This window comes from Cervus elaphus, chromosome 11 (genome assembly GCF_910594005.1).
Source record: "Cervus elaphus chromosome 11, mCerEla1.1, whole genome shotgun sequence".
Lineage (NCBI taxonomy): Eukaryota > Metazoa > Chordata > Mammalia > Artiodactyla > Cervidae > Cervus > Cervus elaphus.
The window spans coordinates 60,368,700-60,386,032 of record NC_057825.1 but is presented as its reverse complement, the minus strand read 5'-3'; the positions used below and the strand labels follow the sequence as shown (position 1 = coordinate 60,386,032).

Sequence of the window (17,333 nt, the reverse complement as noted above, 5' to 3'; positions counted from 1 at the left end):
GAGGTTATTGATATTTCTCCCAGATTGTGCTTCCATTCCAGCTTGTGCTTCATCTAGCCTGGCATTTTGCATGATGTACTCTGCAAATAAGTTAAATAAGCAGGGTGACAATACAGCCTTGACATATTCCTTTCCCAATCTGGAAACAGTCCATTGTTCCATGTCCAATTCTAACTGTTGCTTCTTGACCTGCATGCAGATTTCTCAGGAGGCAGATAAGGTGGTCTGGGAGTCCCATTTCTTGAAGAATTTTCCACAGTGTGTTGTGATCCACATAGTCAAAGGCTTTGGCATAATCAGTAAAGAAGAAGTATGTTTTTCTGGAACTCTGTTGGTTTTTTGATGACCCAGCGGATTGATGACCCAAATTGCCAACAGATGGCAATTTGGTCTCTGGTTCCTCTGCCTTTTCTAAATCCAGCTTGAACATCTGGAAGTTCATAGTTCACGTACTGTTGAATCCTGCCTTGCAGAATTTTGAGGATTACTTTGCTAGCGTGTGAGATGAGTGCAATTGTGCAGTAGTTTGAACAGTCTTTGGCTTTGCCTTTCTTTGGGATTGGAATGAAAACTGACCAATTTTCTTTAAATGTATACAGTTCTATCCATAAAAGATTTATTTCTCTGGTTAAACAAGATTAGTAAAATTCCTAAATTTTATCGCATTTTAAATCTATTTAGCTATAAAGTATTTTCATAAGCAGTAGAAATTTCTAAATCATGACACACCTGGAAAGCCAATTTATTGTATTCCCTATTAAATGCTGGGTCGTCCTCTCAGTGAGCTGTGATGGAAGGGCTCAGCGCTTCTGCATGTGAGGAGGTCTGTGGTTCCTCTGAAATTCCACAGGTAAGAGAGGCGCTTGTCGTGGAGTTCCAGGAAGTCCCTGCTCTGTGGGCTACACTGGCCCTACTTCCCTGCAGTCTCTGTCATTAGATGAACGTTTATGAAGAAACTGCAGTGTCAGAGAGCTCTGCTGGACAGCTGGATTACAAAGATGCTGAGCTGGTGGAAGAGAGATGCAGTTGGGTGGGAATGCCCAGGAAGAGGTATAACAAAGAGCCATGGAAGTGCGGGGAGGGAACAGGGGATTCCACCGGGGAGACTAGAGGCAGATTCCTAGAGGTATAGGACTTGTGGGGCAGAGTGAGGGCAGGGCAGCAGGCAGTGGCTGGAGCAAGAGACGTGTGCCTGAAACCTGAGGAGGAGAGGTCTGTTTACAGGATTCTGCAGTTTCTAAGGTGCTCTCGTTTTGGAGATAATATAACTAATGCAGAAGGAAAAGATAAAAGAGATCTCTGTTTTTGGTGGAAAAATCTGAGGAGTATCAGGAAGAACAAAATCAAAGAAAGATGAACTCAAATCCTAGAGCTCAGTTAGATTATTGCAACAGTGAAGGCAGAAAAGCTCAAAGATCAAGTTGGGCTGAACAATGTGTCTAGAAATCAAAACAAGCCTGGACTGAAATGATGTTGGGGTCCCAGGCTGAACTCCCAGACCCTGGTGATCAGACATGGTAATGAATAGAGGGGAGGAGTCCAGAGAGGTGGATGAAGGAACCTGTGTGGGGTGAAACGAGCACTTCTGGGAGTGCTGGCACAGCAGGGACCCACAGACAGACCCGCGCTCCTTGAAGGAGGTGGGCTCTCCCTGCCCACGGCTCCCTGGAGGCACACATACTGGACAGTCATGAGGCCTAACCTGGAAGTTTGAATGTCTGCAGGTTTCTATGTCATCTTGTTAACATGAGAGTAACACAAATAACTTTTCAGTCTTCAGGAGACCTACGAAGCCAAGAGACACGAGTTCTATGGTGAGCGCCAGAGGAAGGAAGAAGAGATGAAGCAGCTATTTGTGCAGCGTGTGAAGGAGAAAGAAGCCATCCTGAAAGAAGCTGAGAGAGAGGCAAGTGTGCTGTTTGCTGTGATTTCTCTTTATTTGGGGTGTCCTATTAACCTGAGGATTTATCTCAAGAATTAACAGGTGGTTTTGAAGACGAGCTGTTCTTTAAGAGTAGCTCTACTAACACATAGTCTTTGGATGCAGAATTTTACCAAAAAAAAAAAAAATCACAGGCTGAAAACAAAAAATTTTGCCTTTGTGAACAAAGTGTCTTTGATTAGAAGTGGTTTGTTGAGGGCTGGTAGAGGCCTACATTACCAAGAAGGGTTTCAACTATCTTAACTAGGAGGTGGAGATGCTTTAGCTATGGTTTGATAAGCCCTTTTGAGTTTTGAGAGTCCCTCAGACTGTTGTTTGCTGGAAGTGGGTGGCTCAGAGCTGTTGAGTGTGAAGTCAGGCTTCCTGGGGGAAGTGGGTGGTCCAGGTGGCCTTTGGGAGGCTTTGGCACAGAATTATCTGCAATAAATTTTGTTTGGTTCTCTTTAGTTTTGTTTGCTTGTGGTTCTTCAAGGATAAATTTTACTTTTACTTGAGTTAAGGTATCTTCTGTAGACTTAACTGCGATGGCTGCATCTAAGTAAATGGATTCTAAGTTAAGGTGAGGATCAAAAAGGAAGAGCCGCAAAAAAGAATTTCTGAGAGAAGACAGAAATGTTAATACAAATGAACTTGCTAATATGAGAGTCCCTTTAGACTTATTTGTTGTTCTTGTTCACTCACTCAGTCATGTCCAACTCTTTGAGACCCCATGGACTGCAGCACACCAGGCTTCCCTGTCCTTCACCATCTTCCAGAGCTTGCACAAACTCCTGTTCATTGAGTCAGTGATGCCATCCAACCATCTCATCCTCTGTCGTCCCCTTCTCCTCCTGCCTTCAATCTTTCCCAGCATCAGGGTCTTTTCCAGTGAGTCAAACTCTTCGCATCAGGTGGCCAAAGTATTGGAGCTTCAGCATCAGTCCTTCCAATGAATATTTGGGATAGATTTCCTTTAGTATTGACTGGTTTGATCTCTGTGCAGTTCAAGGGACTCTCAAGAGTCTTCTCCAACACCGTAGTTCAAAAGCATCAATCCTTCGGCCCTCAGCCTTCTTTATGGTCCAACTCTCATATCCATCCATGACTACTGGAAAAACCATAGCTTTGACTAGACAGACCTTTGTCAGCAAAGTAATGTCTCTGCTTTTAAATATGCTGTCTAGGTTGGTCATAGCTTTTCTTCCAAGGAACAAATATCTTTTAATTTCACGGCTGCAGTCATCATCTGCAATGATTTTGGAACCAAAGAAAATGAGGTCTGTCACTGTTCCATTGTTTCCCCATCTATTTGCCATGAACTGGTGGGACTATATGCCATGGTCTTAGTTTTCTGAAGTTTTAAGAAAACTTAAAAAAGTTTTAAGCCAACTTTTTCACTCTCCTCTTTCATCAAGAGGCTCTTTAGTTCTTCACTTTCTGCCGTAAGGGTGGTGTCATCTGCATATCTGAGGTTATTGATATTTCTTCTGGAAATCTTGATTCCAGCTTAGCTTCATCCAGCCCGGCATTTTACATGATGTACTCTGCACAGAAGTTAAATAAGCAGGGTGACAATATACAGCCTTGACGTACTCCTTTCCCAATCTGAAACCAGTCTGTTGTTTCATGTCCTGTTCTAACTGTTGCTTCTTGACCTGCATACAGGTTTCTCAGGAGTCAGGTCAGGTGGTCTGGTATTCTCATCTCTTTAAGAATTTTCCAGTTTGTTGTGATCCACATAGTCAAAGGCTTTAGTGTAGTCAATGAAGCAGATGTTTTTATGAAATTCTCTTAACTTTTTCTATAATCCACCAGATGTTGGCCTTTTCTAAATCCAGCTTGAACATCTGAAAGTTCAAGGTTCACATACTGTTGAAGCCTGACTTGGAAAATTTTGAGCATTACCTTTGCTAGTGTGTGAGATGAGTGCAATTGTGCGATAGTTTGAGCATTCTTTGGCATTGCTTTTCTTTGGGATTGGAATGAAAACTGACCTTTTCCAGTCCTGTGGTCACTGCTGAGTTTTCCAAATTTGCTGACATATTGAATGGAGCACTTTAACAGCCTTATCTTTTAGGATTTGAAATAGCTCAACTGGAATTCCATCGCCTCCACTAGCTTTGTTCGTAGAGATGCTTTCTAAGGCCCACTTGACTTCACATTCCAGGATGTCTGGCTCTAGGCAAGTGATCACACCATCCATCGTGGTTATCTGGGTCATTAAGATCTTTTTTGTATAGTTCTTCTGTGTATTCTTGCCACCTCTTCTTAGTATCTTCTGCTTTTATTAGGTTCAGACTGTTTCTGTCCTTTACTGAGCTCATCTTTGCATGAAATGTTCCCTTGGTATCTCTAGTTTTCTTGAAGAGATCTCTAGTTTTTCCCATTCTATCGTTTTCTTCTGTTTCTTTGCACTGTTCACTTAGGAAGGCTTTCTTATCTCTCCTTGCTATTCTTTGGAACTCTGCATTCAGATGGGCAAAATGATTGTCTAAGGAGGTCTTACAAGTAGCTGAGAAAAGAAGAAAAGCAAAAGGCAAAGGAGAAAAGGAAAGATATACCCATCTGAATGCAGAGTTATTTGTAATCAAATTATCCATGAGAACATGCATGCATGCTAAGTCATTTCAGTCATGTCCAACTCTTTGTGACTCCATGGACTATTGCCTGCCAGGCTCCTCTGTCCATGGGATTCTGCAGTCAGTACTGGAGTCGGTTGCCATGCCCTTCTCTGGGGGATCTTCCCAACCATCTCTTGCCTTTCCTGCACTGGCAGGCAGGTTCTTTATCGCTAATGCCACCTCAGAAGCTTAATTTAACTACAAAAACCTGTTATTTAAAATACTCTGATAGTACCTGCTATTTAAATAAACCCAATAGGAAGTGGTTTTGTAAAATTAATAATGTACAAATATATCTTGTCCATAATTTGAATTTTGATCTTTATTTTCAAAAAGTTCAGACAATGGGAAAATGAAAGTACAGGGTACCCATGTCCATCCTCACACCTAGATTTAGAATGGACATATCACCATCTTTAGGGTGTATATTTTCCTGGCCACCTGAAGGCTGGTGTAAACATCAGGGCGCTTCATGCATTCCTGAAGCTCAGGTGCCTTCTCCTTCATAATCATGGTACCAGTATTACACCTAAGAACAGTAATAGCAATGCCACAATCTAACCTGATCATCAGTTCATAGTCAAATTTCTCCAGTCATCCCAAGATTATCTTTTATTATTCCTTTCTATTTGGTGATTTTTTGTTTTTGAACCAGAATTCAATCTTAGGTCTAAAACTGCATTTAGCTGTTCTGTTTTGTGTCATCTCTTATTCGAGAACAGTCCCTAGCTTGAAGTTATTTTGAAATACAAACATTGAGGAAGACTGTGGTAAGTAGGAAACTGTGCTGGTTTTTCTTCTGATTAGCATATACTTCTCTTGTAAGAGTTTCTCTCTCATACATCATGGTTCTCAGTTTCTCTAGTGAGAAGATGTAGAAGTGGTTTACAGTTGAATTTTAATTTTTAAAACTCCCCATAAGAATATTTGGGCTTCCCTGGTGGCTCAGATGGTAAAGAATCTGCCTACAATACAGGAGACTAATCCCTGGGTTGGGAGGATCCCCTGGAGGAGGGCACGGCAACCTACTCCAGTATTCTTGCCTGGAGAATCGCAATGGACAGAGTACCCTGGCAGGCTACAGTCCATGGGGTCGCAGAGTCGGACACAACTGAGAGACTTTCACTTCACTAACTTCTTCAAAACATCTGTTAATTATTCATAATTATCCATGAGTTACACATAATAAAGGGCTTCCCTGGTGGGTCAGGTGGTAAAGAATCCACCTGCCAATGCAGGAGACACTGATTCAATCTCTGTGTGGGGAAGATCCCCTGGAGGAGGGCATGGCAACCCACTCCAGTATTCTTACTTGGAGAATCCCCATGGACAGAGGAGCCTGGCGGGCTACAGTCCACAGATTGCAAAGAATTGAACATGACTTAGCAACTAACCACACACATGTCTTATTTCTTAATTGTTCACTTAATATTTATGCCTCTCCTGTTTCCACAAGTACTGTAGATACTTTGAAGTAAACAAGTACAGCTGCACTAAAACCCAGACCTGGAGAGTCCAGAGTGAGTATATGCAGTATATATACTAGGTGTGGCTGAGCCACGGTCCTGGGTGCTTCTCAGAGACACTTCTGGGAACCCAGCAAAGTACAGAACTCAGGTCAAAGACATGGGCTAGTTTGGCAAGAAAGGAATGTTGTTTCTGGTATTCACTTTTAAAAATAGATACTTTAAAAAGGGTCACTGCACAGCAGAATGTATGATGTCCTCAGAGGCTTGTTTATACAAGAGACAGCAGTGTACCATGTGGCCACAGACCTTTCAGAACATCAGTGAGTAGTTTCAACAGCACAGAAAGTCTCCTGCTTTTAACTTTTCAAGTATTTGAAAATGTGTCTGAATTAAAGGCCTTGTAGTGAAAAGTGGAGCCACAAGTGAGTGCTTCATGTATGTGGAGTAGACCGTCACTGCCCAAAGTTGTGAACTCCATGTAATGTAAATAATAGTCGGATTCTGCCTACCCCCTTTTCTAAGCCACTTTTATCTTTACAGTTTTCCTGGAATTTCTAGTCAACCTCATGAATGATATGTGAAGTACTCTACAACTTTCCAGAATATTTAAGGATATAAAGTATGCACCCTCCATTTAAGCAATCAGAGATTGGATTCTACTCACATAATGTATAATAAACCTGTCCTGTAGTCTCCCTTTCCAAGCCTTACCCTCCCTTCTGCTCTTCTTCCCAATTCATGGGGGTGCACGCATGCTCAGAGAGCTGCCGCTCTCTTTATATGCATACCACCAACTCTTTATAACTTTTAAAATTAATTTAATTGAAGGATAATACTTTACAATATTGTGGTGGTTTTTGCCATACATCGACATGAATCAGCCATGGGTGCACATGTGTCCCCCCATCCTGAACCCCCCCTCCTTCCCCACCCTATCCCTCTGGGTTGTCCCAGAGCACCAGCTTTGAATGCCCTGCTTCATGCACTGAATTTGCACTGGTCATCTATTTTACATATTTTACATGTTTCAATGCTATTCTCTCAAATCATCCCACCCTTGCCTTCTCCCACATAGTCCAAAAGTCTGTTCTTTACATCTTTGTCTCTTTTGCTGCCTTGCACATAGGATTGTCATTACCATCTTTCTAAATGCCATATATGTTAATATACAGTATCTGTGTTTCTCTTTCTAACTCACTTCACTCTGTATAATAGGCTCCAGTTTCATCCACCTCATTAGAACTCAATGCATTTAGACTCAAATGCATTCTTTTTTATAGCTGAGTAATATTACATTGTGTATATGTACCACAACTTCCTTATCCATTCATCTGCCGATGGACACCTACGTTGCTTCCATGTCCTAGCTATATGTATATAAAGGCACATGCAGATGCTAAGGCGCTGATCTCTCTGGAAGTGACAGTCTCAGGAATACAAGTCTTTGGGCCTCACCTCATCTGTTCAACACTATTCTGTCTCTGTCTAAACTCTTCTGTGAGGTTTGCTGGCTCAGTAGACAGCTACTCTGTATCCAGAACATCGAATTTTATTAGGAAGCAGCGTAGCTCTCTGCTGTCTCTGCCCTCAGCCTCTAGTTTTTAGCAAAGTATTTCCTCAGTGATCATATGCCATCTTTTCTATAAACCAAGTCCTACTTTTTGTATACACATTAGGTTGCTGCCCAGAGCTGAAAATATGAATAGAAAGTTAAACCAGACCCAGGAATCCCCTCCCCCCCCCCCACCACAGAGTGACTTTTCGATGCAGATTCTAGATGCTGTGCTTGTATTCTTGGCGCATGGCTGATTCATAAGGAACCTGCGAAAGTCCCTAGATTTTTTTTTTTCTTTTTTCAGATAAACAACAGTTAAACCAGGGAAATCTGAAATCTCTAAACTTTGGCAAAACTCATTTTAATGACTGCATCGAGTGTATTTAGCATAAATGAATTTTAAAGTGTTATTTCTCTTAGAAACAAAGGTTTTTTTCCCCAATTACGGTGTAGATCCTACTACGGTGAAGGCTGCTGCAAAGTCACTTCAGTCATGTCTGACTCTGTGCGACCCCATAGACAGCAGCCCACCAGGCTTCCCCGTCCCTGGGATTCTCCAGGCAAGAATACTGGAGTGGGTTGCCATTTCCTTCTCCAATGCATGAAAGTGAAAAATGAAAGTGAAGTCGCTCAGTTGTGTCAGACTCTTAGCGACCCCATGGACTGCAGCCTACCAGGCTCCTCCGTCCATGGGATTTTCCAGGCAAGAGTACTGGAGTGGGGTGCCATTGCCTTCTCCGACGGTGAGGGCAGCTAACCCTTAAACCACTGGGGAGTGAGCTGCGTAAGCCCACTTATAGGTGGGTGTTTTCACTTACTAAGTCCACAAGACTGCACCGTCCACACTCAGCTGAATCACAGATACGAAGCTGACTGTGACACACATCTTCAACGGTGTTTGATTTAGTTCAGATTTCAAGAAGGTGAATGACTGTGGGAAAACACATCAGATTTTTAAGGTTCTTGATTTAAACTGACAGTGCTTTCCACACAGGTTCACCAGTGTAACCAACAGCCATTTCACTAGTACATGGTAAATTTATTTGGAAAAGATGGACTTTTCCTATTTTTGATAACTTGATTCTATAATTTATGTCCCTCACTTTTATTAAGAACAGTTTTAGAAACTTTATTTGAAGAGGCTTTTTGGTGAAAATGTGTAGAGCAACTAAAGAGAAACTCTAAGAAGAGGTCAAATGTTTAAAAAACTGAGGTTTTTGTTTGTGAGGCTGTTTTTGTTTTGCTCATGTGTTTTTGCATGGGAGCTCATTTCAGTTAAAGCAGTTCCACATGTGAACATCTGCCTGGTTGCTGTGCAGGCAGCCTGAGCAGGGCTGCAGCGCCAAGAGGCACGGGTGTGCACCCTCAGCAGGAATCTCACTTCACTTCACAGCTCCAGGCCAAGTTTGAGCACCTTAAAAGAGTCCACCAAGAGGAGAAGCTGAGGCTGGAAGAGAAGAGAAGGCTTCTTGAAGAAGAAATCATCGCTTTCTCCAAGAAGAAAGCTACCTCTGAGATATACCAGAACCAGACCTTTATGACCCCAGGCAGCAACCTGAGGAAGGACAAGGACCGCAAGAAGTAAGCCCTTCCCTTGGTCTGACCCCTCCAACCTCAGGGCCCCCTCTTCACGGCTCTTTGCCCTGTCTCTTTATTCCCCTCTGTCTCTTGCACTGAAACAAAAGCTCCTTGAGAGCAGAGCCCTGGTCCCTCCCGGTGTGCAGATTCCCCAGCAGCTAGAAGGGTACCTGCCACGTGTCTAGTGCTCTGTGCACATCTGAGTGAATGTTTGCATGAATGTGTGAGTGAACACAACACAAATTTGCCACAATGTGGGAGAGTCTGTGACCTGAGGGCACTGTCCACTCCAGGACATGTCTAATAACTACTGACCTCTTGTCATTTCTGTCGACTTTCATGCCTGACAGAAGCTATATACTTTGCTGGGGAAATTAGAGACATGATACTTGATAAAAAATTAATTCTTAGCTTTACTTCTTTTAAACAAATTCCGCTAATGATTTTGTGAGAATTTTTATTTTAATAAGGGAACCAGGCTATCGATTGGAACTCCTGTGCTTTGATGTCAGAGCTTGTGAAACGATTGGTGGACGTAAAGATGCAGAGGAAGGTAGAGAGGGACCCCGTGCGCCAGGGCGGCCTTGATAACAGGTGGAGGATGGCGCCAAGGCTTGTAGGTCTGGGGTATGTGTTAAAATCAGTGTAACCAAAGTCTTAGAAAATAAGGTGGTTTTCCCTCCTTTGTATTTTTTTACTGTATTTCTCCCCCTTGAATGTCCTCCTCACTTCACCTGTTTGCACACTCTGTTGAGCATCCAGCCCGCCTTGTGGCAGCTCAGATTCTCCTGGGCCTCACAAGGCAGTCCTGGGATTTCTTTTATCACCACATTGTATTTCAAACCGGTATTGTCAGAATACTTTATAAGTCACCTTCAAAAAGTTAGGAAAATATAACACTGCCTGTGATAGCTTTCCATTTTTGAACTATGGAGAGTTAAATTCACAGGGTTTGGAGTGGATTTAATTGGCCTGTGGACGTTATGGTTTGTGGGAAGAAGGAATTCTCATATATAATCTTTTAATATAAGCTCTTCCAGGGAGTGGATCTCTTTTGTTGGCTGATGTATCCACCCTCAGTTCCTAGAACAGTGCCGGATACCAAAAAGGCATGCAGTTATTGGTGGAAAAAATGAATACCCTGAATTTCAAAACATAAACCACCCCATTATCTGTGGGGGACTGGTTCTAGGAAGACACCAAAATCCACTGCTGCTCAAGTCCCTCATATCAAATGCACAGTTTTTGCACAGAACCTATGCACATGTTAAATCATCCTGTAACATCCTGTACATGTTAAATCATCTCCAGGTTTTTTCTAACACCTAATACAATGTGAACAGAATATAAGTGCTAGGCAGATACTCACCAGCAAGTAGCACATTCAAGTTTGGTTTTTTGGAACCTTCTGGAATTTTTTTCCCAAATACTTTTGATCCTCAGTCAGTTGAATCCTCAGATGTGGAACCTCAGATCCAGAGGGCCAACTGTTTACATATAATTTATGACTTCTTTTCAGTGTGTCTTGAATTATAAAGCTAAGGGACCTTTCACCTTCTCATCATCTCGACTTAGTCCAGTTTTACTAGACTTGGACTCCCCCACTTCATTCCATACTTGAAAAACCTTTACAGTCACCTTGTGAAAATAAGGTATGGGCTGCTGTTCGCAAAATCAGGGCCAAGCCCACAGTTTAAGAGTTCAGAAAAATTTACCCTCAAGGAATGTTAGTGTTTGTTTTTTCTAGATTTAGCTAGATATCCTATCATATACTAGATGTGTATCTGTAAAAACTTTGTAAAAGAAGTGATTTTTATTTCCTATATGGTTTTCTATTGTACCAAACAAAAGGTTTTTTTTCTCTTTCCAGCTCCAATTTTATGTAAAACAAAGGTTCCAGATCACAGAAGGTCATCACAAGCAAAAGCTATTAAAATGTTAGAAGTATGCTTTGATTTTCTTGCTGTTTTTATTTGATGTATTACTTATGCTGTATTACTTATTCTTTATCTGGCAAATGGCCACAGTTACTGTCATTTATGGGAAAATACTTTTAAGTATGAGGTCAATAGATAAGCCAGACTTGATGGTATTATTCACTGTTAGTAGTTTAAGATAAGTTTGTGATGAATTGAGATAATTTCCCCTGCTGCCCACTGCCTGTCACTATACTGTGACAAGAGTGTCTGTTGGTGGCTTTGAAAATACAGGACTCATATATGTTAGGCTCTGATTGCATATATATTCCAAGATGAATCTTTTGTGTACATACCAAAGGTATGTAAAGGTAAACTTTGGGGAATATGTTTTAAAATGTATTATGTATCTGAAACTCCAGCAGCTCAAAACTTTTAAAGTTTTGATACAATTATCTAGTTGGAAACATGATCCTAAGCTTTTGTATCAGATTACATAATATGTGCTTCAGCATTGTGGTCCATGTGTTGTTGTGATATGTTTAACAGCAGAAACACTCAGGTAAATAAGCCCTTTTCTAGTGATAAGTAACTTTAGAACTGGGTGTCCTCACACTGTGTGCATTAGTCTGTATTACATAATTGTTTAAAACTGTCTTCCAGGGTAAATAAAGTTAAATCATCTTACTAAAAATATTTCTTAAGAAAATAGCTATGAACATCTGAATATTAAAGATAAAAATTTAGGTAATTCATATTGTAAAGGATATTTGAATTCAGTGCCTTAGCATTTGCAGAACAATTTAATGGTTTCTAACTTTTTCTTAACATTTCATTAAGTTTTCACTTTTTGTACCTGAATATTCTAAATGAAACTGATATTTACTCTTGACAAATAAAATGTATCTACATATTTACTAAACTGTGTTTAAATCACTTTAACTTTTCTTTTTGCAAATTGATCTTAAACACTTTATCAGAACTAGTTAATTATATGTTTGAGTTATTTTAAAACAGAGGTGGATGATCAGTACTTCTCAGACAACAGAATGTTTTACACGGCACATGTCAGATTCTGAGCAGTGTATTTTTCACGAATTTCTGTTAAGTCGCAAAAGAAACCTTTCATTTTGTAGCACAGCTTATCCGGACCAACACTTTAAATTCCATTTTTTAATTTAAAGTTCAAAATGTCTCTTAGCCCTTTAGAACTTTAGTAACATAAGTTATAAGTATCACAGAAAAAGCTCTGCACTTTCTTCTCAGGATCAGTAATGCCCAGCCTCTGGAAGGTGGGAGCAGGAGAGCCGGTGAGTCCCCGCAGGCAGGTAACCTGGCCTCCCGAGCCCGGCCAGTGCTGCAGCGCTGAGCCTTAGCCCAGGAGCGACGCGGCAAGCTCAGTGACCTGACGCGAGTGGTGGTTGTTCGTAGCCTATTATATCAAACTGTGTATAAACAGCTATCCTGAACCTTAATAAAGTTACTTTTAAGTGCCAGAGTGGTTGTTGGCATGTTACAAAAAGTTATTCAAGTTCCTAGTTGAAAAGATCACGGAAACCTACCTCAGACCCTGAGCTGAACAGAAGGGCTGGCGCCTTGTGCTGCTGGTGACTCTGCTGTGAAGGAGGCTCACCACATGTGCATGCCCACAGTGCGAGTCCTGTATTTGCTTCATCTATCTGTGACTCCCTGTAAGATTCTACTTTAGAAGAGTTGCATGGCAAAGAAAAAATATTGTTTAAACAACTACAGTGCAGGCAGACCTCAGAGACAGTGCAGGCTCAGATCCAGACCACCCATCCAATATAGTGAGTATTGAAATAAAGTAAGTCACATGAACTGTTTGTGGAGTGCATACAAAAGTTATGTTTACACTGTGCAGTATTCTTGTGAAGTGTGCAATAGCTTATATCTAAGAAAACCAATATACATACCTTAGTTAATACTCAGTTGCTAAAAAATGCTAACCATCCCGAGCCTCAGCAAGTTGTGGTAGTAACATTAAGATCTCTGATCACAGATCACCATAACAAATATAATAATGAAGAAGTTTGAAACACTGTGAGAATTACCAAAACGTGACAGAGACACAAAGTGAGCAAATGCTGTGGGAAAATGGCACCGACACACCTGCTTGATGAAGGGCTGCCACATGCCTTCAGTGTGTAAAGAACACACACCTGCACAACACAGTGAGGTCTGCCTGGATGAAGCTCAGCTTCTCACAAAGCGTATTAGTTCTCCAAGGTTATAGAGTGAGGTATTATCCACTGATGCTTGAAGCAATAAATTTCAGGGAATAAAATAAAGCTAGACCTGTTTTATTATTTTTTTTAATAAAGCGTTTGAAACGTAATTGTCTTTGACTGCCAACCACTAACCTGACCAAGAAGTGAATTTTTAAGTTCTTTCACACAGATTCTGATTCCAGGTTCCAAGCATCACATGGAAGATTACTACCCCCATCTGGAAGATGAACTGTTTTAAGTCCTGTTTTCCTATTTGGCCAGGAAATGGGGGCACAAACTGATGAGGCCCCTGTGGAACAGCCTCTCGAAGAAAGGCTCCTGCCCAGGGAGCACAGGAAAGCACCGAGGTGACTGGCCTTGAAGGACTGAAGCAGCTTCAGACGTAGGAGGGGAAGATGACCTGGGTACAGGGAGGCCTGGGCACCCAGGGAAGCAGCTCAGTGTGAACAGAGGATCGGGGAAACGTGGGGGGCAGGATGTGAGTGAGGGTGGGGGTTTACAAGGAGGCAGGGAACAGACAAGGAGTTCATAAACCTAACCCGTTGAGCAGGAGGAGTCTCGGAGAGGTCTGACTCACGCAGTCAGACACTCATCCAGAGTAGAGGGAAAGGTGTGCTAAGGGATGAGCCAGGCCATGGGCAGGGAAACTCAGACTGAAGCCCAGGCCAGTAGTTCCTACTACAGCGTGCACAGGAGCATAACCAGGCTGTGTTTAAATAACACTGAGGCACAAAGGAATATATAGTTAAAAAAAAAAGTGGCATGGATCAACCTAAATGAATAATGGCTGTGTAAAACCCTGAAAATGTCCTCTGGAGCTAGAAATACAGAGGGAACTAAAGCTCAAGACTTCAGTGGCATGCCAGTTGGGAGTGGGATGAATGGAGTAGGAGGGCCTTGTGTTAACTGGGAGCAGGTAGAGATCCCCGTGCACCAAGTGTGGGGACGATGTACCTTTCCAGCCAGCAAAAGGAAAACTAAACTGATAAATGATAACCCAGAAGGAAACAAGGAAATAAAACAGATATGACAGTCAAAAAGCATTTAGTAATATGGTAGATTTAGGCCCAAACCAGTAGTCACAATTTTTTTTTTAGGCAAAAGTTTTTTAAAATCAGCTATGTCACTTTACAAGAAAGGATTAAAGTTTTCTGTCCTGATAGGTAAAGGTACATCATGTGCATTCAACCAAAAGCTACTGTGCAGCTGTGCGGTGCTGTGCTGTTCTTAATCACTCAGTTGTGTCTGACTCTCTGCAACCCCATGGACTGTAGCCCGCTGGGCTCCTCTGGCCATGGGGATCCTCCAGGCAAGAATACTGGAGTGGGTTGCCAGGCCCTCCTCGCTGTTCAGCTACATTCTCTATAGAAGGCATCACTTCTATAGGATGAAGACAGCCTTGCTGGGGGGCAACGTGCGTGGCCTCAGGGGCAGGAAGAAACCAACAGCTGGTGTAGGTGCCTCAGGTCTGCAGTGTGTGGGGGTGATGTGGCTACAGAAGTCTGTAAAACTCATGCAACTAAACACCTTAACAACCTTAACAATGAAGCCTGATAAAAACATTCTGAGAAAGGACAAAGTAATCTAATCTCATATATGAGCAAAGATGCAAAAATCCTAAACAGGTTACTAAAAACTAAATCCAGAAATAGGTATTTAAAAAGACAGTTCCTCATATCCAGGAATGCAATGATGTTTTAACAGTAGGAAATTAACCAGTGTAACTCAGCATGAACATTAAAAATCATATGGTCATCCCTGTAGAATCAGAAAATATTAATAAAATGTAGCATCTTCAATATTTTTTAAAAAGATAAAAAGATTCTTAGAACACTGAATAGAAGGAAACTTCCTCAATTTGATAAAGGGTGCCCACAAACAGCAACCCAGAGCAGGCATCACACTTTTAAGGCTGGAAGCAAGGAAGAGTGGCAAGACTGTCCCTTCTGTTTGACATGTCACTGAAGCCAGCAGTCACCTCTGGAGGCAAAAAATTAAGATGATCTCAGTTCTCACAGGTGACATGGCTGTGTCTGCAGCGAGTCCACCTGAAGCAGTGGTCAGGGCACTGAGCACTGGGGTCAGGAGTCCACAGGGTCGTGGGCACAGATGCCCACCTGATGACAATGTGGCTGGCCACTGGGCAGGCTCGGTGCCTGACACTCTGTTCTCACTAAGCAGAGAATCTCAGCTCTTGAAGCTGTGTCCTCAGCTCTGTCCCGCCTACTCTGTATGGCCTCGACAACTGCCCTTCATTAACTGGCTTGTGCGCAGGTCCTGCTGCCCCCAGACCTGTCCAACTGTGGTTCAAAGTCAAGGTCCTCCACAAGGCCAACCTGCTCTCTGGTGCCTGTACGTGGCCTGTGCCTCTGTGAGGGAGTCCCAAGCAGTCTTTGCTTCAATTCCTGCCTCTGTGGAAACTGTCACTTGTGTGGGCAGAGTCACCACAGGCCGGGATCGCCCACCACAGAGCCGCGTGGTCCCAGACCTTCAGTTCTCCTGCCCAGGCTCCCAGGGAAGAGCTGACCAAATAAGTAAACCACCCCAGGGAACCGCCCACTGCACGGCCCCTCACGGCTTACTACAGCTGCTCCTTCTGGGGGCCTCCCACTCCCAGTAGCTCTCAAGACTCTTGGGCTCCTCTTTGAACTTTGGGAAGCAGGCAGGCTGTGCTGCTGCCCCACCAGACGGATCAGCAAAGAGGGTGAAGTGAGGTCCAAGGAAGAGAGACCTGTGCTCATGGAGGTAGAACAGGAGTCAGAGTCTGGTCTGACCTGTCTCCTCCTGTGATGGTGGCCATGCCGGGCAAAGGAAGCCTGGCACTTCTGAGTCTTTCCAAGCGAACAGTGAAGCTTTCTCTCCACAATACTTGTCTCTGAGCGTCTTATGCATCAACACAGGCTGCTCCACAGAAAGAATGTCTCCAGGAAGCAGTGAGCTGAGGGTCACGTTCCTGGGCATCAAGAAATAGCTTATCAAGTCCTCCATGTCAAAGAACAGGAGCAGAAGGCAGGTAGCCTCTGAATCAAAGCCAGGGCCTGCCCCAGATTCCGTTTTTACTCCCCTTTCCCTATTTCCCTGCAGAATTGTTGACTACAGTGTTTAAGGTGTTACCCCACACAGGAAAAATACTAGCTTTAAAAAGAGATGCTTGCAAAGAAGAAATACAGATGGCTAATAAACACATGAAAAGATGCTCAGCATCACCCATTATTTCAGAAATGCAAATCAAAACTACCATGAGGTATCATCTCATGCTGGTCAGAATGGCCACCATCAAAAAGTCTATAAACAGTAAATGTGGGAGAGGGTGTGGAGAAAAGGGAACCTTCTTACACTGTTGGTGAGAATGCAAATTGGTACAGCCACTATGGATAACAGTGTAGAGATTCCTTAAAAAACTGGAAATGGAACTGCCGTATGAGCCAGCAATCCCACTGCTGGGCATACACATCAAGGAAACCAGAACTGAAAGAGACACATGTACCCCAGTGTTCACTGCAGCACTATTTACAACATCTAGGACATGAAAACAACCTAGACGTCCATCGGCAGACAAATGGATAATATTTCTCAGTTATAAAAAAAGAATGCATTTGAGTCAGTTCTAATGAGGTGGACGAAACTGAAGCCTATTACATACAGCGAAAGTAAGTCAGAAATTGAAACATTAATACAATATATTAACACATATATATGGAATTTAGAAAGATGGTAATGACGACCCTATATGCAAGGCAGCAAAACAGACACAGATGTAAAGAACAGACTTTTAGGCTATGTCAGAGAAGGCAAGGGTGGGATGATTTTGAGAGAATGGCATTGAAACATGTATATTACTGTATGTAAAATAGGTGACCAGTGCAAGTTCAATGCATGAAGCAGGGAACTCAAAGCTGGTGCTCTGGGACAACCCAGAGGGATGGAATGGGATGATGGGAAGGAAGGCGGGAGGGCGTTCAGGATGCGGGGGACACATGTGCACCCATGGCTGATTCATGTCAATGTATGGCAAAACCCACCA

The 17,333-nt window shown here is 42.6% G+C and overlaps 1 protein-coding gene across 5 annotated transcripts in view; it reads left to right on the top strand.

Annotated features, from left to right (window-relative positions):
* SEPTIN10 (septin 10) overlaps positions 1–12,556 on the top strand; it is a 46,196-nt gene extending 33,640 nt beyond the window's left edge. For 3 of the 5 annotated variants that reach the window (XM_043917909.1, XM_043917912.1, XM_043917913.1), the window contains exons 9-11: positions 1,774–1,906; positions 8,960–9,147; positions 9,615–10,994. In XM_043917909.1, the coding sequence (XP_043773844.1) occupies positions 1,774–1,906; positions 8,960–9,147; positions 9,615–9,732 (439 nt within the window). In that variant the 3' untranslated portion in view covers positions 9,733–10,994. Of the gene's footprint in view, positions 1–1,773; positions 1,907–8,959; positions 9,148–9,614; positions 10,995–11,014; positions 11,978–12,326 lie in introns of those variants that run through there. The other 2 variants (XM_043917910.1, XM_043917911.1) reach the window with 2 other exon arrangements.
* The last annotated feature ends 4,777 nt before the right edge of the window (positions 12,557–17,333 follow it).